The 27,048-nt window shown below is 42.4% G+C and overlaps 1 protein-coding gene across 1 annotated transcript in view; it reads right to left on the reverse strand.

Annotated features, from left to right (window-relative positions):
- pyd (zonula occludens-like protein polychaetoid) overlaps window positions 1-27,048 on the reverse strand; it is a gene marked incomplete at its 5' end in the record, with an annotated part of 754,603 nt that overhangs the window by 490,987 nt on the left and 236,568 nt on the right. Inside the window, one exon of the mRNA XM_075893243.1 lies at window positions 2,878-2,969. Within this exon, the coding sequence (XP_075749358.1) occupies window positions 2,878-2,969 (92 nt within the window). The remainder of the gene's footprint in view (window positions 1-2,877; window positions 2,970-27,048) is intronic.

Below are 27,048 nucleotides of genomic sequence, written 5' to 3' on the forward strand. Positions count from 1 at the left end.
CATGATGTCGGTGAACACACTTGTGACGATTGATCACTGACTTCGCACCATCTCTTTAAAATATGCCCTTCAGTGGATTCGACGTCATGTGTAGCAGCCTGAGGCAGCTTCCACCAGTCAGGGCAGCAGAAGTGTACAGGCGCTCTAGATCCCATTAAAGTGTATTCGACTCTGAAGGTATGCCTTGGCACAACCACTCATACTACCAACTCAAACATGTCGCATTTATCGCGGCAGAGTGACGAGCAGTTCACCACAGTATTCACAAAGATTGGAGACACGGGGAAGGAGGGTCTCACTTGGACGAAATGTCTCTCCTGGAAAGACGCTTTGTAACCACCGAAAAGGCCGCTAGGAAGTGTCTTTCCGGAGTGCGCCTCTTCTACACAAACAAAAATGCTGCTGCCTATAACATCACAACTGCCGAAGCCTAGATCGAATACGCAGTCTGCTGCCCTTCTGTGAATACCATTTGTGGCCACAGGTCGCACGAAGGATATAAGCAAGCAAAATCCACAGTCGCCACCATGTCGAAAACAGACATGGCCAACTTGACTCACAACATACTGCTGTGCCTTGGTAAGCCCTACATGGTTATTCGAAACATCGATGTGTCCGATAGTCTCGTCAATGGCAGTATGGGGATGCTAATGCACGTTTAAAGGCGCACCAACAACAAGCCACTACACTTATGGATAGAGTTTGCCACCGGTGTGGGCTCAGCGGCCCTGCTAAAAGGACGACATTACTGGGAAAGCCATCCCAACATTCATGTTAACTGGGTTCCCATCGAACTCATTACCATCGTGTACCATTTAAAGGGAAAAGGACTGAGACACATAACCGTCAGGCGCAAACAATTTCTTATCGTCCAGGCCAGCGCAATCATTATCTATAAGTCTCAGGGAGGCATTTACAATGAGGTGGTTGTCGATTACTCGAAGTCGCAGATCCAAAAACTTGTGTACGTAGCTCTCAGCAGGGTTACCACCATTAATGGGTTATATCTGACGAACAAAGAAAATGACCATCGTTTCAATCACATCAAGGATAACCCTGATCGCACTTTTGCCGACGAATTAACGAGACACAACCAACATTGTCTCCAAACCATCAGCGCTGAGTGCAACCGTATGCTAGCCGCCAACTTCGTCACAGTTGGCTGTGTCAACGTGCATTCCTTGGGTACGCACAATGCAGACATCGCCAGTGATTTCATTTCAACGAATACTACCACGCTGTGCTTCACTGAAAACTGAATTCAAACTACCCACGCGATGTGAATGGGTATCACTGCATCAGCGGTGCGAAACGCTCCGACAACCGTGCTGCTGGTGCGGCCATATACGTCAAACGGAGAGTGCAAGCGGAGGCCGTTTCTCTTGTGTAACAGGTGTACGAGTGTGCAGAAGCTTGTGCTGTATGACTAGGCAGTGTGGTGATTGGGTGCGTACACATCGCACCCAGAACAAGCGTGACGAAAGCTACTGACCTTGTCATAAGAGAGGTGCAGCACTGCATAGGGTCTGAAGCCTTACTTGTTGTCGTAGATTTCAACCAAAATGTTCAGGTGTGCAGAAAATTTCCGGACATCCTACAAACGTGGGCTGGTTTAGAGATGGCAACTTCATCAAATGCCATTTTAACAAACCACAACATTTGCACAGATTTAGCTTTTCATTCTCACGACACCATTAAAGAAGTGAAGTACTACAGTTAAGGCGATGCTTGTTGTAGTTAAGGAGATGCCTGTTACGGTTGGCCAGAAGACGTCTCCAGAAAAACAAGTTGAACAATTGCCAGATAACTAACACGAGACGGACGACGAAATGTGACCATTTAGGAATACAAGTGTCATGTCTACGCGCAGATCATAATACAGGACCATGTGACTATATCACTGTACAATATTTTCATTAAGTTGTTATAAAAGTGCTGTTAGATAGATAAAAAACCTGTACCATTACTATAGATATATCATGCTTGTGCGTGCACACGTTTGTGTTATTAAAATATATTAATAAGTATGCACTTAGCGGTTGAAGGGCGCACTAGGGGCCGCATTTCACTATCCCGCTCAACTCTTAATGGCGAAGCTTAAGGGTCCCCCAATTTTTTAGTAATGTTGCATACTAACCCATCATAGTTATTGCATTGCATGGCCAAACAATCGACACACATAGTGTGGGAGTGAAGAAGATGTGGAAGAGGACGAAGCGAGCACCTGCCAGTTCATTTCTGTTCTCACAACCAAATGAAAAACTTAACAGCTTCACTGCTAACTCAACCATGGCCCGTTTTTTCTGACAAGAAAAACTGCTAGAGAAAGAATACGAGGAAAAAAAAAGGGAACTGAAGTATAGAAAGTTTCACTGAAGCCGACATCATGTAACAGCGAGTGAATAACCCACTGCTTTATGACCAAAGCAGTAACGAATCATAGACTCGCTCTGATCTACCATGCAAGCTTGTAAAGCCTTAAGCAGAGTGAAAGTGCCTTTCTTTGGCCTTGCTGTGGATAGATGGCAGAGAGAGAAAAAGACAGTGAGGTTCACCAGAAGAAGGCTCCGGTTTGCTACTCTGTGCTAGGGAAGGGAGTTGGCAGAATTGCTGACCTTTTGCTACCATCTGGTGTGAAGCAAACCCTATAAAAGCAATTTAATCAATGCCTTTTTCTTTTGTACTCCCAGTTTTTCTGATATCCTTGCCAGTTATATACATAAAAAAGTGCATGCATCTGTACTGCTCTGTATTTTATCTCATCGCACAAGCTTACTGTAGAAATATAGCCCAACTGGGGTTCCTCCGTATTTTCAAGCCCACAAGTCACCAATGGTACAGCAACATAACATAAAAACAATAAAAAATGCACAATACCAGAAGACATACGGGGCTGCACAGGCCTTGGTGGAGTCTCCGGCTGATCCAGTTGGCTAGAATTCATCAGAGGCCCACGATTACGCCCAAACCTGCACAAAATTAATATTGTGTCTTGTCATTATTAGCAGCATCATTAGCAGCAAAAACATGAAATACCATGTTTTTGCAGCACAAAGCCCTCTAACAAAAATATCCAGTTCACACCGCTTTGTGCAAGGTGCTTCATAATATGCTGGCTGGTCGGTTGGTTGGTCGATCAAACTTGATTAGTAGTATACTCAAGGACGGGGTATGTTCATACAAGATGGTTATGAGTACAAGTTAGCGCAACCGACAAACTCATCTATGCAGTTCCTCTTAACTCTTTCAGCTGCCCAACCTGGTGTCTATGAGGCAGAAAGAAACAATCAAAGTGCCTGATGTACCATCAGAAAAACTTGAACTTGCCCCAGCATGCCACAAATATGCTCTGTAGGACCAAAGTTCATGTTTTAACTGAAGCACTTCACTGATGTCCTTTGGTTACCATGAGGCAAGCTTCTTGATCTGCTCTAACACAAAAGCAAGAATGTTGCATAGCGGCTTGGACGTCCTGATGTAAGTCAAGCGTTTCCAATCCTACAGTAAAATGCATTGTAATTTTAAGAGAGCACTCTTTATGTATGCCACCTACAGGTAAAGAGGGCAGCTTTGTCATTATGTCCACTAAAGAATACCTGAAGGAAGCATCCTGTACAGTTTCACCATTTTTTTTACACCCATAATCCCATCTTCGTAAAAAAAAAAAAAACAGAAGTAGAACCTGCTTCATAGATGAAATCTTTACTGCATCCAAAAACGTGTTAAATGCAAGAAGAATTCCTTGAAATGATTAGCGTGAAAATATGCAAAATTTACATGTTGGTTAGGCTCATAGTACCTAGTATCGTAGTATCATAGTATATATCTAGGCTCATAGTATCATAGTATATAAATGATCAATTAAGAGAACATGCGCTGTCAATCAGAAACGGCACGGGTTTGCATCTGCCATATCATTGTAAGGAGTGCTCGTGTGGACCACTATTGCACTGCACAAGAATCTTGCGAAGAAGCCAAGACAAAGTGGCACGTGAATTGACAGAGGCGATGTATATTAAGCAATTTGGTGAACAATGTATCAGTGTTCCGTCCCTGTCATTGTATCATAGTTAATTTGGTTTTTATCTGATAGGTTGTGATTATAAATGTTCGGGCTTTTCGTGTGGTTGTACACATGCGTGAGAGCTTTCATAAGATGAGCTTCGGTTCAATAAAAGTCAGTTGCGAGTATGCGCTTTTCCAAGTCTCTTCTCTCGTCTTCTTTCAAGTTTGTGCCAACGATGTTTTACACAGCTAAAAACCAATTAGCCCGACAGCATATATTACTGAAAATGAGTCCTGGCAAAAATGTATTGCGCTCTACCAGCAGAAAACTTTAAAATACTTGATAGTAAAAGTTCATTTTTGGTGAAAACTTCATGTATAATGCATGAATTCATTTCCTCACGACGGAACAAGAGCTTATTAGTATTTTAGATAGATACCAAAGACCTTGACTAATCTATTCCTCATGATCCTTCATTACAGTGCATTTAAGAAGGTACTGACGAGTTTGGTGCCTCAAATTTTCGGACTGGGTCAGGCGTTAATATTAGTGGGTCTTCAGAAATTCTTAGTTTTACCAACAGTCGAGATACCCTTCAAAAAGCTGGCATATGTATTGCTTTTTGCAGTGCTTTCATCACAGGTGTGCAAGTAGGCTGGCATTTGTATTGCTTTTTGCAGTGCTTCCATCACAGGTGTGCAGGTGGGCTTCAGCGTTTTAAAGCAGCTGAGGGAGCAGGAATAATGCTGTTTTGGAGTCGTTTTGGTTCATAAAAGATTGTGTTTCGAAGCAATGCAAGTTAGCTTTGGAGCAGATGTCTACGTTCAAACATCAATGCTAAATCAAATCTTTACAGTAAAAGCTGTCATGAGATCACAACACAGATCGGTCACGTGCAGGGCTGTGGCTGTCCGTCACCGCTGCCGCCGCTGTTCATAACCAATATTGCACAAAATAAGAAAAAAAACTCAAACATTAAAGAGATGTGGTGACATAGTAAGATTCGAAGCAGGGTCCACTGCATGCCAGCAACCTATTCCACCGCTGAGCCATGCCAGTGCTTGGGACTCATTCGCAAACTTGCCTTAGGCAGGCTTGATTTTCGGAAAGGAATGCGTTAATATGAGTAACAAAGCCTTTTAAAAGAGCAAGAGAACAACCAGGCATCATACAATACGAATCGCATAACAAGTGGGTCGTTCAATGCTCCAACACATTACAAAAACTTATTCTTCATGACCTATTGTGGCACATACCCACTTCAGGAGCAATTCTTCATCGTCATCAGCCACCGAATGCAAAACCACATTCGCACAAATTCCATAGCAAGTCTTGAACGAATACCACGCTTTTCCGAAGAATGATGAAGGACAGCATAGTGAATGCCGGCCTACTATGCAGAAATTATGAATATTTATGGCACAGTTAGGGGTAAAACGGCCAAGTCTAAATTAAGAACAGTTTTTGGAGCAGCAAAATTTCAATTTTGGAGCTGAAGAACCTTGCTTCGGAGCAGTTAGCCACATTTAATATGTTGTCCTGGGAGCTTGAAAGTACAGTTCTTTAGCAACGTGGGGGCACCAGTGCATGCTTTAAAAATTATGATTACTTATAGCATAGTCCGTGGTGAGACAGCAGAGTCTGAATTGGGAGCACTTTTTTGGAGTAGAAAAGCCTTGCTTCGGAGCAGTTAGCCGCTTTTGATATGTTGCCCTGGGAGCTTGAAAATACAATTTTTTAACAACGTGGGGGCACCAGTGCATATTTTAATCAGCTAAAAATACAAATGACACTGAAACAGATTTCAAAGAAAGTTCTTGAACAGATTATCGCCAAGTGTGAACTGCCGTACCTTTTCACATACCATGTGACCTAACTAGCCCTCATAACAAACACACAAAATATTATTTAAAAGAGGTTTCGTTGAAAGCTAGGTTCCCCGGAAACACTTAGAAAGAATAACACATCACACTCAAAAAGTAATTTGAAAATTGTAATGGCGCAATAATCGTAGCTGTGTAACAGTGGCCCTTCGCTTCAAGAAAAGCCCGACATGATAGTGTCAAATTTACGCGAGATTTTGACAAACAACAAAAGCCCACTGCACCGCTGTTCACGGCCACCTCCTGCGGGACCACCTTCAAAATTTCAGCGCGGGAGCCAAGAAACCTCGCCGCACCGACGATCTCTTAAAGCATGTGTGTGGCACTAAGTGATAAGCGAATGATACTGATAACGCCTCTCCACCCGAGCAACGATGCATTATTATTTTATTATGGCCCATTTTGGCCTCTTCTATTTGCTTTAATATCACAGGTCATCACTATCGATGTAGAACTTCCAATAATGCACCGACTTGTGATTGCCACCCGCGTCGCGACTCGCGAAAAGGCCTGACCACATGTACCCGTTGCAGCTGCAGCATGTCAGCATGTGGCTTTTTGATGGGGCGACGTGCCCTCTCTCTGTGAAGTGGGCGAGTGGCCAGGCGCGTAGTCAGAAATTTTTTTGCAGAGGGGGCAGGGACCACCTTGACTTTAAAGCCCCTTAAAATGGCAATGTTCAGCTCTCTATGCCATGGCAACAAAAAATTTCAGAGCGGGGGGGGGGGGGGGGGGGGGGGGGCGGGCGTGCCCATTGTACCACCTCCTGGCTACGCTGCGGTCCGCTCTCTCTTTGTAAAAAGAGGGTGCGATGCCGCGTGAGAGCCATGCGCTCATGGGCTGCAACGTTTACGTGTGGTCAGGCCTTAAAACGCTCGCACCACAGGTACGAAATTTGTGTCCACGCAAACGAACTGCCCAACACACACAGGCGTATCATTAAAAAAATTAACTAGAAGTATGCAGTCACACTGCGGAACGGCCGCTGACCGAAACACCGATCGAACATAAAGCTAAGCTAATAGAGCTAAACATTTACAGTTACACGCTCATGGCAAACACGCACGTGTAGGCGACCGCACCCAGCAGCGTTCACATGAAAATTGCAGCTACCAGAGGAACGTGCTACGTATAACAGAGAACCCGGAAGCCAACCCCACTACGCTTGCCACTTGCCTCAGTGGTTTTCGCAAGGTGGCAGTGGCACCAGAACCCACAGCATAGCTTGTAGAAGCAACATGCTCGATGCACAGCAGCACATTTTTGCGGGGTCACACATATTTTTAGTCATGCATATACGTTTAGAGGAGATTATGGCAGCAACATGAGAGCCTTCACCACTAAAATTGTGTAACGTAAAAAACATGCTTGGGCGCATCTTATTTTAGTCAACTTGGCCTTTTCCCTACGCTGAAGCTGAGGTTGACATCAGAATTCTAGTTTTCGAGGCTGCTTAGAACAGATTAGGGCAATTTTTGTGATTTTTATGCTTTTGGAGCAGCTTGGTGTAAAAAAACAGAAATGTATAAAAAATGCGCAATATGTGCAGCTGTCTCACCCCTGCAAAGTGGGTACCAAGCAAGTGTGTATTTAGCATTTACCCAAAAAGTGTTTAGTAAATGCCATGAAAGGCCGCTCTTCATGCTTTCTCTGTGACTGTACGGCACATTCCCTGCAGGTCTGGCAATTTTTTTATTTCTGACACATATAAAAAATTCCAGTGGTTTTTAGTAAACATGGAATGCTGATGAACCAATCAGACTTACTAGAAATTAAGATATAGGATGTTTATGTGCGTGTGTGTTACCGTCTTTAAAATATCACAGCTGAATGAGAAATAACCCAGAGAAAACCAGAGATAAACGACGATTTGCGTAGCTTTTCTAGACTAAGCCTCAGACGAATCAATAACATCAATGTTATTAAAACACCACAGCTGACATGAACAACTGAAGAATAAAAAAGCCGCATTCATCCTTAACCCAAAAAGACTATAAAAATAAAATAAATTGATTAAGGCTTACGCTCGAATGCTTCAATTTCTACAGTCGGCAAGAGAACAGAGAGGAAAATTGAGATAAGCAGTGCAATGCATAGTTACAGTCGGCAAGAGAACAGAGAGAAAAATTGAGGTAAGCAGTGCAATACATAGTATCAGCATTAGCTCACATTTCTTAAAGGAGCCTTGCAACACTTTTTGAGCGTGGTCCGAAAATGCTGCCAATGGGGAGTAGAAGCTCGTGACAACACGCGAGCCAAATATTATAGTGCAGCACGCGGCCTGGAATGCACAATAAATTATCAAAGTCAGCAAAAAATTGCTTTCTCTCCTCTTGGCAAATGACACAAGAGGCTAGAAAATCACACGTAGAAAGCCCATCCATCAGCCATTGGCTGATTTGAACATGGTGCACTCGGTCGTTAAAGATATCCCCGTGGGAGACCGGGATTTGTCCATGGGTGCATTTGTGATCACGCTGGAAAAGTTGCACATTCAAAAAAAAAATGCTCAAGGTCATGAGGCGTGGATGACATAGTTTCTTTGCCACTGCCATCCTTCTCTGCTTAGCTTCCAGCACTTTCATCGGGACGAGAGAAGAGAGAATGCAATTAGAGCATGCGATAAATCTTTGTAACTCCACTCGCACTGGACCCATACTTAAAATTTTTGCAGCATTGAATTAGTAAGACAACAAGCTCTTCCAGTGAATTCATTCCATGGTTACTTAAAAAAGTGTTTCAGGGTCTCTTTAAATACTTCCATTGACAAAATACATTTACTGACAATGACATGAACGGATGAAAGAACAAAAGAACTGAAATGTTGCTTTCTATTACATAGCTCAAGTGACTGAAAATCGCATATCATCCAGTCACCAGTCACTAAAAATTATGTAACATCATGAAACAACTAGTCAAGTGCCTAAATAAGTCAACAGATTCCATGTTTCTTGGGCATCGATGTTTTATGAAGCATGCAAATGGAAGGTTATTGTGTTGTAATATTTTAATTGAGCAAAACGTTTTGAAGTGGCACTGAAGACATGAACAGATACATGTACAGACAAATGTTAAACCACCGCATATGTTTTGCATAACCAGTGGTTTACAGTTGCGTAACAATGAGTATTAGAAACATCAAAACTGGTAGGCTGATTTTTAGTGCTTGTGCGCATGACAATGGTAGCCCTGGACACTGCTACATAAATCAACTTCAGTGAATGGCTATAACTACATATGATGTCAACTTGACATGACAGCTGCATCATAGGGGCACATATGTAATGCTTAAAAACTTAAATAGCCATCACTGCAACTACAACTGACATTTGACGATTGTTATGCCTGCATAGGCTCTGTTTCCAAACCAGTTTCGAGACCTGGCATGGCTTTGTGGCAGAATAATTGATTGCCACACAGAATCCCTGGAGTCCATTCCGGCTGGGACCATAACATACATTCTTTGCATTCATTGAGTCAATGCTGCCGATGCCAGTTTTTGTTAACGCTGTTTTGTTGACATAAATCAACTTGAGTGAATGGCACTTAACTACAATTGACGTTAACTTGCCGTGATAGCTGCATTATCATCATCATCAGCCTGACTACGTCCGCTGCAGGACAAATGCCTTTCCCATGTTCCACCAGTTAACTCGGTCCTGTGTTTGCTGCTGCCAATTTATACCCGCAAATTTCTTAATCTCATCTGCCCACCCAACCTTCTGTCTCCCCCTAACCCACTTGCCTTCTCTGGGAATCCAGTTAGTTACCTTTAATGACCAGCCTGTCTATGCGCTACATGCATCATGTAGCTGGATCGTAGGGGTAGATATGTAATGCTTACAAACTTGGATAGCCATCACTGCAACTACAACTGACATTTCACTAATGTTATGCCTGGATAGGCTCTGTTTCCAAAGCACTTTCGAGGCCTGGCATGGCTCTGTGGCAGAATAATTGATTGCCACACAGAAAACCTGGTTTCAATTCCCGCTGGAACCGTACCATACAATCTTTGCATTCATCGGGTCAATGCTGCCGATGCCAGTTTTTGTTAACGCTCTCACATTTAAATTACCAAGAACCGATGGCCACTAGGCTCAACAGAATTCTAAGGAGGCAAAGCAAACCCACAAGCCACAGGCAACTCCTGTCCAGTTTCCTGGATGCACAGGGCAGTAGACGCAACAGCACATGTGCGGGTGAGGTCGTCTTAGCGAGACCCGCTTCGGCGCGCGCGCTAGGGCAAGAAGAGACATGTCAACCTTCTTTTTGTCACTTGAGCTGGTGTACTCATACAGCATTAAAACACTAATTTTGTTGTCTCCTTGGGCTGAGGCTCTGAGCTAATCATGTTTGGCAGGCAGCTAGAAAGAAATAGAATTAGAAAAAAATGAGAGCCAGAAATTTTTGAATTATTGAGTCGATTTTTTAAAGCAACTTAGGTAAAGGAACTACTCCAATTTTGTACAAAAATTATTAAGAAAAAAGGTTTGATGCCTTCTAAGCAGATGGCATCCTTAGTACAAAATACCAAAAAATCCCGCAGATCCCTTGGGAATCGATGCATGCGTTGCAAGTTTTTTTATTGACCGGAACGTATCTTTAAACAACGGACCCTAACGTGAAAATTATGATTTTTATGACAAAATTTCAATTATGACATAATATGAAAATTATGAGATGCGTGTCATGTGAGAACACGACTACATGCCACAGTCAAGGCACCGATATATTTCCACGTGAGGCGGTGCGCGTGCTCACCAGGGATATCTACAAATGTACACACAGACATACGTTATACAGCTACATATGTTTACATAATGAGTCGTTTACAGTTGCGTAACGATGCCAACAACAACATGGCTACTGGCAGCACCAGAAGCGGTAAACAGACACAAAGCGCTGGAGCTCGTGAAAATGGTAGCCCTAGACTCTGCAACATAAATAAACTTCAGCGTAGGCAGTTAAGCTATAATTGACATTATTGGGACACTGAAACACAAAAAGGACGCTATGGGGTTATGATACGTAATTTGTCATGATACGTAATATGCACTATGATGTCATTATACGTAATGTCATGATACGTAATTGCGATAGCAGTTATATGAGCACTGTCAGTGTGAATTCTCCACTCGCCGCTGATCTGTACACAATCCAAAGTGACAACATCACTTACGCATCGTCTGTTTTACGTGCGAGTAAACGGGTGCTAGCTTTAGGGACGAACGCGGCTGAATCAGAGATGAAACGACCTGGCAGTCACCATCACATGAAGAGCACGTGCAATCGCTCCGCATGCGAGGCCTGTCGTCGCTTGCTTAAAAGTTCTTTCGTCAGGCAAGGCACCATAGTACAGTCCTGCCAACCACTCGCCTTCCCTCAGCTCGACCTTCTCCGCTAATAAGCCAAGAAAACAGGCAGTGTCAGGCACTCTTTTCGGCAACCCTCGCGGTTGAGTAAAAGAAAAAAACTAAAAAAACGAATATGTTGGAGGAAATAGGTAAGAATATGGGGGAGGAGCGCTCGATAAGGGGGATGGCGATAAAAGAGACAGTGAAAGAAGAAAAGGGTCGGATAATAAAAAGATAAAAAAGTAAAAAAAAAGTTCCGATTTTCGAAAGGAAAAAGGGCTTGTTAATCGAGGCGAGCAGCTTAAAAAAGCCCTGCCATTAGGTTCCATGAACTCTTGCTGAAGCTGGGTTCAGCTTAGCTCCTTGACGATGAGGGGACACCTAAAGTAAAAGTATAGAAAGTGTGTGGTGAGGTGTGGGCATAAGCATGTGCAGTTCCCCTTCTGGGCACAGGTGGGGGAGAGTGAGGGTCCGTCGCAGCATCTCCCCCTCTCTGCCCGAGTCATTATGTCATTCTCTATTATGTCAATGTAAAGGACTGACTATGTGCTCCCCCCCCCCCTCAAGGTTAACAGCCACACCCCCAACAGTGCCGCGCATATCTCTGTGCGTATGTCCGTTTGCAAATGCGCGCTCGACCTGCCACGTGGCATCAAGCAAGAGTTTCTGTCATAGGTGCTGGCTCACTCCTTACTCCTTTTTTTTTTCTCTCTCTCAGGTGCCCTGCAGAGCCAGCAATTCAAAATATGCCCCCATCACTTCCTGGAATGCTGGCACAATCAACAGCCAGCAAAAGCATCAACAGTATAACGGAGTCACTGGCCTCCCTCTACTACAATGAAGTTTTCTCTTTTTTTTTTTTCGTTAATGTGCGTGACCTTCAATACCTGTACAGCCATGAGCAATCTTGCTGCTCTTACTCGGCAGGCTGCATGTTCTGGCGCTATTTTCGCAACTTGAAAATGTACATTGAACCCAGTTGAACCTTGCTAGCATCACTAAAAAAAAAATCCTTTTTACTACGTAACCAGACAACTTTGCTCAAGTGGCCAGACAAAGCACTGGACGCGTGGGGCAATACTAGATTTCCGGGAGATTTTGCTATGGCCCGTACAACCGGGAGAAATGTTCAAAATCCAGGAGTCTCTCGGGTAATCCGGGAGACTTGGCAGGTATGTTGTAAGCATTTATTATTTCATCTGGAGAGAACAATATATTATGCTCTATCGAATATGCGACCGATTTATGAGTAGAGTTCGGTGGCCCAAAAAAAGAGGCGAAATAAATAAGGTCTTGTTGGTTAATTTTGATTTACACATCCAGTTCCGAAGATGCAAACAATGTCTTCCTATTATTTGCTAAGCTTCTGCAGTTTTTTTATACTAAGTGAGTGGCTTTGTTCTGCTGTGCAAGTTCATGGATCGGTGTACTCAATTGGTAGTCGTTCTCAAGTATTTCTGTTTGAAATGAAGCTCACACACATAAAAAAACATTAAAAAGGTGATTTATCACAGGCTTTCTGCTCCACATGCCCCTTATTGAGAATCTACAAAACCGGAAAATCATTGAGGTATGCACAGGCATATAAATTCGGTTAAAGAGCAACAGCTACAAGGACAATCAATTAGGTGAAGGTACTAAAGAGACTGCTGCATAACTATAGCGTCGTTAAGAAATGATCAAAGTAGCCGTAAGAAATATTACATGGTATACACAACAGATGCACGACACCATGCACTAGCCCTCCTTCCCACATATAAACAAAGGGTCCGGAGGTATTAAAATAAGCACGATGTGCTATTGCCAAATAGCAAAATGTTTACCGACCCTGAACGAATAATGCCTGTTCCCAGTATACATTGCCACGCGGCGATTATTGCTTTATTTCGATGTTTGCGGTGCGAACAGCGGAACCTAACACGCAGCTGGATGAGCAGTGAAGCTGTGTTGACTTCATTTCACCGTTATTTTCAGCCAAGTAGACAGCGTCTTGGCAAATGCGCTCGTCAAAAACGCATAATCTATGCAGTTCCGAGCACTATCTCGGGACGATACGTTATCGCAGTGGTGAGCACCAGCACCACTAAGCTAAAAGTGACCAAAGTCAAGGCTTCCTCAAACAGTTTAGAATTGTACATAACGCCATTTTACAGAAAAAACTTAACGTGCTAAAGGTTTTGCCTTTAAAGCAATTCAAAATCGAGTAGTATAGACACACACACACACCTTTGAATCACGGAAATAATGCTTGTCTCTGTCTTTCTGTCCACAGCTAAGTAGTGTGCTCTCATTTTCAAAACAATCGTGTATCACCAACTCGCCCAATCAACCATATTTGCAAATGAAAACACTAAAAACTTCGGCACATTGTGAATATCGATGATAGCTGGGCCCACAGTGTAGAATAAAGGAAGCCTCCTGGTTGGAAGGATGGAAAACAGGGTGACATTATTGCCCAGGGCATTTTTGCATAAACGCGTACATTCTCGGTCAATCATTTCTCATCTATAAGTTCGACGCCGCCGCATCTGGTCTAAATAAAAACGTAGGAAAACTTAGTTGCCTACCTGTGTAACCTGTATCACCCTGTCCATCTTTTTTCAACCTTGCTCAGCAAGTCGCACTACATTGTCTGCATCGGTTGATTACGTAGCAGCTTTGTAACGTCATTGTGATTTTTTATTATTATTTTACAGTTCTTTTCTTTTTTTCCTTTGCTTTTACCGGTCAGACTACTCTTCATGTTATGTGCTTTATCTTTTATGCGTTTTATCTTTTATTTGCAAACAACGTGCTCGCGAATGGAAACAATATCTTTTTACTCGTGTATCAGGTGCCCTTCAAATTGTGTGACTTGCATATATATATGCCCATACATCGCCTTTCATGCCAGTTTTCATATTTGTATCTTATTGATATGCAAATGTATATAAACAGCACTCGTGCCGTAAACTGTATTCTGATGAAGGCCAGACCCGCGGCCGAAACGTCAATAAAATCACTTCGTACGTGTGTCTTCTTCCCTACGGATAATCTTACCCGGACCCAGCATCACTTTTGTTTTTGGTGTGTATATATATATATATATATATATATATATATATAAGGGAAAGAAGTGTATACCTATGGGCTCGTTTTTCGCGTTTTAACACAATATTAATGAGTGTATATATATATATATATATATATATATAAGGGAAAGAAGTGTATACCTAAGGGCTCGTTTTTCCCGTTTTAACACAATATTAATGAGATCTAACAGACAGTAATGCCAAGGAATGTACAGGGGAAGTTATTAGAACCAATGAAATGTAAATAAGAAGAAAGAAAAGTGGATGAAAAAATAACCAGCCGGGAGCAGGAATCGAACCTACGACCTTCGAATAACGCGTTCGATGCTCTAACCACTGAGCTACCACAGCCGCTTTCCCTCCATCCACTTTTTTGGGTTTATATGTGAATTTAGAAGTAGGAGTGACAGTCAGCGCCATCTATAAGCCAAACGACGAGTGTGAAAACACTTTTATGCGCATGTTTGGCGTCACGTAGCACGTGAACTTATTATGAGCGGGCAGCTGATTAATTGTCCCTCTTATACAACCTAAACACACCAAGTCTGCCAGTACGAGACCCTCGTTCAATGAAATAAGGGAAAGAAGTGTATACCTAAGGGCTCGTTTTTCGCGTTTTAACACAATATTAATGAGATCTTACAGACAGTAATGCCAAGGAATGTACATATGTAATGTACATATATATATATATATATATATATATATATATATATATATATATATATATATATTCGATGCCCCCTAGCACAGCTACTACTTTTTTTAGGTGGTGCGTTTCTCGTCCGACTACGTTAGACTTGGACTAGTTTTGAGACCTCATACTCGAAAAGGTGAAATCTACTGTGCGCATTTGTAGAGACCCGCTATGTTCCGCTTCACCAACTGTAACTGTAAACTTTTGGCGCAGAGCTACTCAGGATTCTATTTTTTTTTTTTTTTTTTTTTTTTGAGGGGGTGTGGTGTGCAGCAGAACGCCTAACTTTCACAATTGGTGGTCGCTGTAAATGCCTGTAACTATTTTAGTATACCCTGAAAAGTTAAATTACCAAAATATTTCATGGTGTAGGGGGTTCAGATTCCCTTCCTCTCCCCTCTTTTCTTGTGGCTTTCTGGTTCTGCATGCGTGTGACACAGTATTTGTTTTTCAATATCACAGCTTTCTGAGCACAGCTAACTTCCAATAAATCAGCTCAGTTATTCTAAATATTGTAGACACCTAACCAACGAAGAAAGAGTTAAGAGTGAAGAAATCAGTATAAGACACACCCTTTCTGAATTATTTTCGATCTCTCTCAAGGGCTTTTATGGAGCTCAAATTCAGTAGATGGGCGTGTCACACTTCAAGGGCTATGGCATCATGTGCTAGACATGAATGATGGGCAGGTGCGAAAAAATCTGCATTAAGAAATCGCATCGAAGGAGCCGAAGCGCATAGCAGTTCCTGCACTCGGCGCACGGCTCTTTCAGTACTATTTGACTGCAGGGCCGCTGCTGCGGGCAACGTGGAAGGGATCAGGCGGCGAGGCGCGGTCACGTCACTCAACACTTCCAGTACACTCTATCTGAAACACGCGTTGGCACCACCAAAAACCACCGCTGTTTAGCAAACATGGGCGCTGCCATTGCTAGATAGGGATGGCTATGAGACTGCCCTACTTTCGCCAGTCACAAAAGCAAAGCAGTCTCAATGCCATGGGTGCCCATGCTTGCTAAACAGCAGTGGTTCTTGGTGGTACCAACATGTGTTTTAGACTTCATCGACGTATTTTCAGGTTCTGAAAGTGCATCAAAGTGTTAAAGAATAGATTTACTGTATAGCAACAAATATCTGAGACTCGTGAATCACATCGTGAAATTTCGTTGAAGCGGGACGGCAGAAGAAAAAGATTTCGTTGTGGCAACAAGATTTATGCATTGACTTCTATGGACTGCTGACGGGGAACCGTGAATTTTTTTTTGTAGCGGGAATTTCGTTGAAGCAGCATTCGTTGTAGCGGGGTTCGACTGTATTCCTGAACTGTCCAACAAACAGACATGTACAGTTACTTGAAAAAGCAGCAAGCCATGACATTATCATGCTTCTGATCTTGTCTTTGCACTGCTCTCACATAGCACACTGCGAAAATTAGAATAAAAAAGAGGACAAAATGTACAGTCACAAAACACTTAAAATACACTTCGTAGTGTGTGCTTGCATATGAGTGTATCCTAAGAGCTTGAAACCGATGCAGGAAATGCGTAGCGACCTCCACAGATGTGTTAATTGAAAGGCTGCATTAAGGAGGGAGGCTACACTTGAACAACTTTTTTATTTATGTATAGATTTAAAAAAATTTTTCAGAGCTTGTGTATTTAAATGTGAAGATTCTAAGAATTTAATTATGTTTTTGATAAGTCAAGTAGTTTCTAAGATACACCACAAACAATGTTAAACCTTGGTCCTTTGTTTGGAGCCTGATTAGCATCTAAGCAGGAAGCACCGAAACAATGGCGACAGTGTAGAAACAATGTAGGATGTTTAAGGAGTGCCATATGCTACAAATCAATTTGCTGGTCTAATTTCAACAAGAGTCAGAGGAGATCAACGTTCACAGAAAATAAAAATGTTCCCTTCAGTTGTCACGCATGTGACCCAATTAAAAAAAATTTTATCTGTATATTGCCATCAAAATAGGCATATTGCATACTACGTGTATTTATCTTTGTGGCAGAAAAAGATCTGTATATTGCCATCAAAATAGGCACATTGCACACATGCAATTATCTTTGTGGCAGAAAAATAATTATGCTGATAGCTTGAATAGAACAGAAGTTAGTCTCCCTCCAACTGGGCAGTTGTGCCAAAATTGCTGTTTCGAGAACTGCAGTCACAGCCACGGCAGCACGACTGAAAAGAGGAAAAAAAAAAAGCAGCAGCAAAGACAGTAATCTCTCCCATCAACAACACAGATAATACAGACAGTTTTTAGAAAGGGTGCCTTCCCCTTTCTCTCTTTTTTTTGCAACAACGTCCCCTCCGTCTTAGAATTTTGAGTTGGGCTGTCATATGGGTTAACTTTACAACCCCCACCACCCTTTCACAGACACATCGCGCGCTGCACAACTTGGTTTGCCAAGAAACAAGGAAAAACGTTTCAGAACACCTTTATTGAAAAAATACTAATAAAATCTTATTAAAATGCAGCAGGGGCATAATCTGGATGCATCCCATTTCTATGCTTCTTCTTGACCAGCTTACTTAGACTTTGGGATGCTTCTCTCAATTTATTTGAGGTTGAATTCTGACGACAGTCCTTCTCTCTTGCCCTGGAGGATGTGCTGCTGAATATCGCGATGTCCAGCTGCTTTAGAATCACAGCAAATGCATTGACATCGGCGGTGTTGAAGTACAGCTTCTGCAGCAGCAGCTTGCACAGCAAAAAGAGAAGCGTGCTGCTCCTTTGATACCGAAATCCAAATCACGAATCAGGCTTTCGTGTGAATTTTGAGTCTTGCCTTGCTGGCATCTTGCCTCGCTGCTGCACAACTTGACTCCAAAACTCGATGATTTTTTTTAGCTGTTGCCGACACAGACCAAAGACTCTCAAGCGTCGTGATTGACTCACGGGCGCGCGCGTGGCGAACTTTGCAGGCATTGATAATATCAGCGTCTACCCACGAGCCTCCCTGACATCGCGCGCGCTGTCAGGGAGGCTCGTGCAAAAGTGTACTTCACTGTTGTCGATAGCATCAGAGCGGTCATAATCGACAAAGCGATCCGGGGAAGCCGTCTTGAACATTCCACTATTGATAACATCTTTAGTACACGGGTAGCCAGCATCCATGCCGCGCACGCACGAGGAATCGTTTTCGGTTACGACGGCGTTATTAAGGTGCTGTCATCAAACAACACCAGCGCTTGCTCCCGCGACACAGTAACAGCCCCATTGGGCTTTCTGCCTCTGCCTTTCTTCCGTAAACGGCCAAAATGATGCTGCGATAAGGACTTTTTCATGCCGCCGGGCATAGTGAGATGCACAAGCACATTAGGGATACGAGGATATTCTTTCAAAACGGCGGCGGACACTGCCAGCGAGTTTTTCCTGGCCAATCGGGAAGTGCCATTTTGGTCAAGCAACCAATGGAATCACGCGCTGCGCGAGATTCTGACTTCGCTTTTTCTGCTTTTGTGAGGGGCACATAGTTGTCTATTGGAAAAGAAAAAAAGAAGCTAATAACGCAACCTTTCCAACAAGACCAAAATGGCGCTGGTGAAACGTGTAGTTCGCATGCCGTTGGCGGCTGAAGTACGGCTATTTTAAACTTTTAATTTAAAGGTCCCCTTCCGCGAAGTTGCTCTCTTTATGGGTTATAACTTGAGAAATAAGAGGAATTTCGATGCCAAACTTTGCTGGTATGTGCGAAAGGGCATCGGAAACACAAAAATGATGAGAGAGAAAATGCGATTTTCGGGCCGATTTTCGACTTCTAAGTGCTGCATCCCCCCTTAACCCTACAGAGCTAATGCAATAATGGAATTAAGACTCATTGAAGGGCTTCCAAGATTTGCACAGCCATAAGCGAATCCCTATGGGCTACATTCATTTGTGTTGAAGCACATTCCATCAGGGATCTCTTATTTGTGCCAAGAGTTGTGAAAGCCCTGTGGCACCAAAATGATACTGCAAAAAATAACGAAAACACGTGTTGTGCCACTCGTCAAGCTCTAGCCAATCAATGGCAGCCGAAAAGTACAGTCCATTAGATAAACACATCAAGAATAGTTGGCCAGGGATGGCTGAGCTAGAATGGAGACTCGACATTTGCACAAATGAAAAAACTTAATTCTGTGTCTCCCGTCTCGCCTGGCTCAGCCTGAGGAGCTGAATAACACAGAAATTATAAATTTGCGGTGAAATCGGAGACGGCGCTTGCCTGAGCTTTTATGGTAGTATTACACAAGAGTTAACATTTATGCCACAGAAAAATACTGCAGCATGCACTAATAATGAGCATGGGACAAGCCAAAACAGCAGTCGGTAAATACATTGGGCTTTGTAATACTCGGTAAGAGATTCGTCGCTGCTACATATTAGCTGCAAGTATATTCAGAGCGAGTATGCATTAACAAGGTATTATGGCTGTATAAGCTTTTGCACCTGGGAGATGGCACAACCTAATATCGGGATTCACAGACCCTGCTCAGCTCATACATTCATCTTAGTGGCCACGTTCAGTTTGAATTTCATGCAGAAAGTCACTGTGGTAGGTGAAAAGATGTACCATAAATTGTCACCTTCATTTTCTGTGTCTGTTCTTTCTTTGCTAGTGATTCATTTTTGTGGATGCATAAATAGTAGCACACACAACACATGCTTGAACATGTACATAAGTTAAGTGGCATGTAGTGAGCAAGAGGAAGAACATGTGTTTCGATGATTGTTCCTGTGCACGAGATCTGCGTCCCTGTCACACCAGCACTATCTTGACTGGCAATCGTCACTGCATTCTCCATAAATGGTCATGGTACAGTTGGTGGAGGCTGCTGCAATCCCTGCCCTCACCCTAGAACTTCGCAACCGGGCACTGCCAGCTGCTTCAACTGCTTCAATGACTGACAGTGTCAACCATCAGCCCGACATCGCTGCGGCTTCCAGCTCCAGCGACACCAGTCAGCGGTACCGCAACACTCATCTTCAGGTGAACAGGTGACTGACCTAGACAAATGGCTTTGCGCTTATGAGCGCATTAGTAGGACCAACAACTGAGATGACTTGGTGAAACTCCGGGTCGTCATCTCCTACTTTTCTGACATAGCGAAGCTCTAGTTTCGCAATCACGAGCGTGAGATCCCTACCTGGTCCGATTTCAGGAAAAGAATTGCAGACGTCTTCGGCCGCCTGTCTTTATGGAAACTGCTTGCTGAACAACGTCTACACCAGCACACTTAAATGCCCGATGAGACATATACGAGCTACATAAAGGATGTAGTGGGCATTTGCTCAAGTGTCAATGCTTCCATGAGTGAAGAGGAGAAAATGAAACATATCATAAAAGGCATCAAGGACGAGGCATTTCTTCGCAAATGTTTCGATGAGCTGCGACGAAAAAGGGTCCTTGCGCAGCGCTGTCGCAGCTGCCGAACCACTTTCGAGCTTCGCGCTAGCTCCTAGCCCATCATCCGATACAATGCTAGCAAGTCAAATCAAAGATTTCTTTCAAGAGCAGGAGGCGTGCCAGCTTTCAATGCTGCCTCTAAGCGACCGACCCCTACAGCCTGACGCTCCCCTGGCAGCTCCCATATGGAAAGCTATCGGCAAGCCACTTCCCGATTGGTATCTCTGACCGAGCCATGTCTGCCTGTGTCCGCACCTCTGACCTATGCCACAGTCGCCGCATGACCTTCGCCCCTAACATTCGCTTTCATTTAAACAATGCACCAGGGAACAGCCAAGTCTCTTGAGTCATCATCAATGCCAACCCGGAGTTTGTTCAGAACCCCTGGCGCATGCGCAACAACCGGCCCATATGTTTCGCTTGCGGTTTCGCTGTTTGTGTGACGTGTTACTGCCACCGTCACATGCCACCTGCCCATCCAGCTACTCAACGCCTGGATATGGCTACTCACATACTGCTAATGATCGCACCCCGTATCTAAGATCAGATTTTTAACCTCCTCCGCGACGGGTTACTGTAATCACCACGCATCGTCACACCAGCATTGCTCACTTTTAGCTTTGCGTCGTCGGCAGACCCCTCGAGAGGGAAACTAGTAGCTGCTGTTTCGCAGGCACGAGCAAACTGCCAGCTTCGAGACTTCTAGAAGGCCTGCAAAATCACTGCACAATTTATTGTACATTATAGTTGACGGAACTGCCGGAACAGCGCTTATTGATACTGGGGCAATTGCTTCTGTCCCAGATAAGAAACTTTGTAGAAGTTTAAGTCAAAGTCAAACACTCATTCTTTAAGTCAAACAGCAAAGACGTTTTATCGATTCGAGCTCTTGATGACAACGACACCACTATCCATAATGATGTAGATAAAGCTGAGTGCCTTATCTCATTTTTTTGTTCTGTGTATACCCCTCGAGTTTACATCACTGACACTTTCGCACAGTCCTCTGAGACGGTGGCAAAAGAAATGAGCGATATTGTGATTGGCCAGCATGAAATAGAGGCTTTTATTAAACCCATGAATGCCTCTAAAGTCACAGAGCCTGATGATTTGTTACCTGCATTGCTTTCTTCGTACCCGCAGAAAGTATCTAAATATCTGTACGTAATTTTCACTAAGTCTTTAGAGGAATATTTATTACCCAATGACTGAAAACTTGCCAACGTAGTGCCCGTTCACAAGAGCGGACCGCGAAGTAGTGCTTTAAATTATAGGCTAATTTCACTCACAAATGTTGCATCCAAAATACTTGAACATGTTCTGTCTACCAATATGATGACTCATATGAACACGTATTCTTTACTTAATCCTCAGCAGCACAGTTTTCGTAGTCGTTTTTTCCTGCACAATACAGTTACTTGAAATGATACATGACTTATACTCCGCTTTAGATAAGGGCTTCTCTGTTGACTGCTTGTTCCTAGATTTTAAAAAAGCATTTGACGTTGTACCCCACTCTTTATTGATTGAAAAACTAAAAATGTATAGAGTGAACAATATGGTTGTGAGCTGGATAAGCGAGTGTTTAAAATAAAGAAGGCTAAAGGTTGTTATCAATGGTAAGTCATCCCGGGAAGCTATTGTGTCCTCTAGAGTGCCTCAAGGGTCAGTCTTTGGTCCGCTATTGTTCCTCATTCACATAAATGACATTTGTTCTGATATTTCACCACATATCAAATTATTTGCTGACCACTGTGTTTTGTACAAACTTATACATAGCTCCCACGATTTCACTACTCTTCAAAATGATCTTGACACAGTATCTGAATGCTGTCGAAAGTGGCGTATGTTCATTAATGCAAAAAAAAAAAAAACAGTGCATATGTGTTTCACTAGAGAAAAGGCACAACATGACTCATTTTACACTGTAAGTTCAACCAGGCTGCTAACAGTTCGTAAACACAAGCATCTCGGAGTATATTTTACACCAGACCTTTCCTGGAGCCATCACATCAATCACGTCACAAGTAAAGCACAACGTGTGTTAGGTTTCCTGCGCAGAAACGCCCACAATGAAAACGGATTGCACAGGCTACTTAAGGGCAGTCGGCGCTGAGGACCTTCGTGGGCATGGCAAATCTGTTAGGATGAAGCCTCCTAAACTGCCTGTACTGTATTTTCAGGATAGTAGGTCTGGAAAATGCTTCAAAAGCGACAATAGGGTTATTGTTATTGTGCCGCGCCCCAAAACGTGTATTGATCTTGCCTACATATGCTTGTTAATGTTACTGCTGCTCAGTGGTGATATAGAACAAAATCACGGTCCTAAGGTAGAGAATATGCTACAAAAACTTTTGGAAGGGCAGAAAGAAATCAGAAAAGACATAAAGGTAATTAAGGCTGACCAATCTTCCTTTTCTTCTGAACAAAACAAACTGAATCAGAGAATGTCTGAGGTAGAGAAGACAATGAAGGTCGTAGTAAGGCATGATGAAAAACTCACTCGCCTCGAGACAACCTCAAAGGATATGGCGAATACCATAGAGGCACAACAAGAAAAAATGGCTGATCTGAAATACCGTAGTCCTAGAAACAATCTTATAGTGTTTGGTACTGCGGAAAGTGATAATGAAACTACTGAAGGGATTGAAAAGAAAGTGCTAACTGATGTATTTCGAGAAAGGCTTAAAGTTAACGTAACTTCAGCAGAATGTATACATAGGCTTGGCAGAAAGCAGGAAGGAAAAACACGCCCAGTTATTATAATAGTCCTTGACTACAAAGAAAAAGTTGCGGTGTTCAAAAACTTCAAAAAGTTGAAAGGAACCGGTATTTCAGTCTCAGGCGACTTCTGTGAAACCACGTTACAGAAGCGGAAAAAGTTAAGGGAAAACGCAAAAGCTGAAAGAGACCGACCGGGGTTTGAAGGTTCGGCTCACACATGATGAGATTGTCATTGATAACCAGCTATACGCATGGAACAATGCGCAGTTCCATAGAATAAAAATAGGCAAGAAAAGTACAACTCCACACGAGTCTGATTGACAGTATAGAAACCAAACTCGAGATTTCACGCTGATAAACATTAATGTTCGCAGCCTAGTGAACAAAACCACTGAATTTGAGCACCTTGTTCTCCTATACAACCCGGACATTGTTATTATGACTGAAACCTGGTTACACCAGGACATAGCCGACAGCGAGATAATACCACCCTCCTATCAAATTATTCGTAAAGATCGTGAAACTCGTGGTGGTGGAGTAGCAATCGTCTACAAAAAAAATATTAAGCTAGTGGCATTACCCGAATGTCTTGATATCGAAAGTATTTGGTGTAGATCAATGCTGCACGGCTGTCCTTGCGTAATTGGAGCTATTTATAGACCTCCCAATGCCCCTCTTGCTTTTTTAAAATCGATTCAGGACTTTTTGGTTGCAAGTGTGCCAGAGAACATGCGTCTAATTATAGCAGGTGATTTTAACCTACCGGATATTCGTTGGGATACACGGCAGTCTGTGTCTGCAAACCCCAAACACTGTTACGCCTTACTTGACATGGTATTCAGCAAGGATCTAATGCAGATTCTTAACGAATCAACTAGAGTTGGCGCTACCACTCATTCAATCCTTGATCTTGTATTTATGGATAGCAAGATTACTGATTTTACTGTTTCTGTTAACGAAGAACTATCAGACCACAAGCTTGTTCAAGTGTGCGTAAAAAATGTAATGCCAGCCAAGTCTCCCAGAGAAACAATACATGTAAGAAATTTCGCTGCTGCAGATGATGTCAACATCTTAGATTACCTCGAGACGCAACTGGAGACGTTTGATGGAGCAGGTGAGGTCAATACGTTGTGGGATAAGTTTAAACATATTGTTGATTTTTGTATCTTTCAATCTTTCAATTACTCTCAAGGAAAAACTATTTATCGCAAAAGAACATTATCATTCCCACACTTTGTCAAAGTTTATGAAAGAATCGCCACAGCGATTTTGGCATCACCTTGCTCCATCTCGGGAGAATGTGACCTAGATTACAAATAATGGATGTATAATTACTGACCCCCCTCAAATTTCTGATAAATACAATAAATTTTTCAACATTGTTTTCGACCCTTACACACTTTTGCCTACAGCGATAAGAGCTAAAATGGATAAAGCGCATTCAGACATGCTAGACGTTATGTTATCTGAAGAAGGCGTACTTTCTTTCCTGTTAAACCTTGATACCAAAAAGTCGCTTGGCCCGGATGGCATTCCTAATGAATTCCTGAGAAGATATTCAGAATGGATTGCTAAATATTTACTGATGATTTTTCATGCATCTCTTGAGCAGCATAAATTACCACATGATTGGCTAATAGCGCGAGTCTTACCAGTACACAAAACAGGTGATAAACATAAAGTACAAAACTACAGACCAATATCCATTACATGCGCATGCTGTAAAATATTCTTGTTTAGTTTCCTCGAAAGCTCAAACAGGTTAAATCCTAACCAGCATGGATTTAGGAGATGCTTATCCACAATCACCCAACTTGCTGAAAATGTGCACGATTTCGCTGAAATAATTAGTTAAACAGGTCAAATAGATGAAATTTGCTTAAGACTTATCGAAAGCCTTTGAACGCAATTCCCATTCGCATTTAATTGGTAAATTACTTGATCTCTGAGAAAACTTAAATATAATTAAGTGGATTCAATCATATCTAGCTGATAGGACACAATACGTGGAGGTGAAAGGAAAGAAACCGAGAATGTTAAATGTAACGTGTGGTGTCTCCCAGGGATCAGTATTAGGACCTGTTTTATTCCTCTGTTATATAAAGGATATTACAAGTGGCCTTAGTAGCAAAATTACTGTTCGTCTGTTTGCAGACGATTTCTCAATATATTCTAAAATATCATCTCATGAAGATCACCTAGAGTTAGCCTCAGCACTGCAATCCATTGCTGATTGATGCACACGGTAAAAAATGAAAATAAATCAAGAGAAAATGGTATATGCACGCATAACTAGGAAAACAAAAAATGTGTCAGTTTTCAACTACATAATAGACTGAAAGCCATTGACACAAGTTAGGCACTTTAAGTATTTAGGCATTTCGATATCAGATGACTTATCTTGGAAAAAGCATATTACTAACTTATGTAATGCCGCTGAGGTTAAACTCTGGTCACTTAGACGTAAGTTGAAATTTGCTTCCCAAGATGTTAAACTAACAGCATACCTTACTTTGATACGTCCCACAATAGAATACAGAAGCATAATATGGGAATTGAAAAAAAATACAGAGGCATGCAGCAAGGTTTATTATGCCGAAATAGAGGTACATAGACTTAATGCCCGAAATGCTGACTTAACTAAAATTTCCTGAGCTTTCATTGCGACAAAAAGTGGCTGGATTAAAATTCATACACTTAATGAAACACAACTGATTTAACTTCAACGCCTACAGATTCATAGAAAACAGAACGTCACGTATTTCACGGGTTGTTAGATCTAGCCATGAGGACCAGTTTGTGCCTATGCCTACAAAGGGTGACGCCTTTAAATATTCCCTCTTTCCAAAACCGATTGAATGGAATGCACTATCCCATAGTATAACTCAAATTGATTCTACAGAGGAATTTGGAAAGACGGTAATGGCATATTACTCCTCTGGGTAACCATATCTAGGCATTGTTACCTCATCTCTTCTACCCGGAGATGTTCCCTTTTTTGTATATTTTTTCTATAACAGTACGTCACGTTTGTAGGAAAAGTTCCTAAAGTTTCTACGATGCTGAAGTTTGTGATGTATATGGTATAGCCTTCATCAAGTGTGTTGTATGAAGTTATGCTACCATGCCAATCGTTGGCCACTACTGTGTAAACCTTAATTAACTTACCTGTTGGATTGGTCCTCTGTTAAAACAGCCCATTGTGTTTCTTGATTTCATTTTGTAGTGCTTGTGTCAACAAGTGAAGTGTTTACCCCACCCTGTAACAGCCTTTGGTTAACAGTATCAATAAATAAACAAATAAATAAATAAATAAAAGGGTTACCACTGGAGGCCAAAAATCAACTATATATGACTAACATTCTATCTGTCTTAGATTACGCTTGCGCTGTGTAGGATCTGTGGAAGGCATGTGATGTGTCCAATTTAGAAAGAATTCAAAACATGGCTGTTCGGTTTGTCTGCTCTGATTTTACCACAAATTTCAGCGTTTCAAAAGCAAAAGAAAAGCATGGTTGGGAACTTCTAGACAAGCAAAGGGAACTTCTGAGGTTGAAACTTTTTCACAACATATTTCATAGCCGTACAGGTCTGGACCCCTCATGATACTTTTGCAAACTGGACTTCGTTTCACAGCGACTAGATCATGCCAATGAGATAAGGGAAATAAGCTGCCGCACTGACGCATTTAAAATGTAATTTTTTCCCAGGACAATAGCACGGTGGAATAGGTTGCCTTCTGAAGTAGCAGAGGTTACTTCACATGAAGTATTTTCAAGACTACTTCAAGGTCTAGAGTAGTGTACTCACGAGGATGTGTAGGGACGAGATGGTACTGTGAAGCTGCTTATTGTCTACTCCCATGTGCCGCTATGTATAGTTGACAATGAATTGCATTATTATTG

This window comes from Rhipicephalus microplus, chromosome 4 (genome assembly GCF_043290135.1).
Source record: "Rhipicephalus microplus isolate Deutch F79 chromosome 4, USDA_Rmic, whole genome shotgun sequence".
NCBI lineage: Eukaryota > Metazoa > Arthropoda > Arachnida > Ixodida > Ixodidae > Rhipicephalus > Rhipicephalus microplus.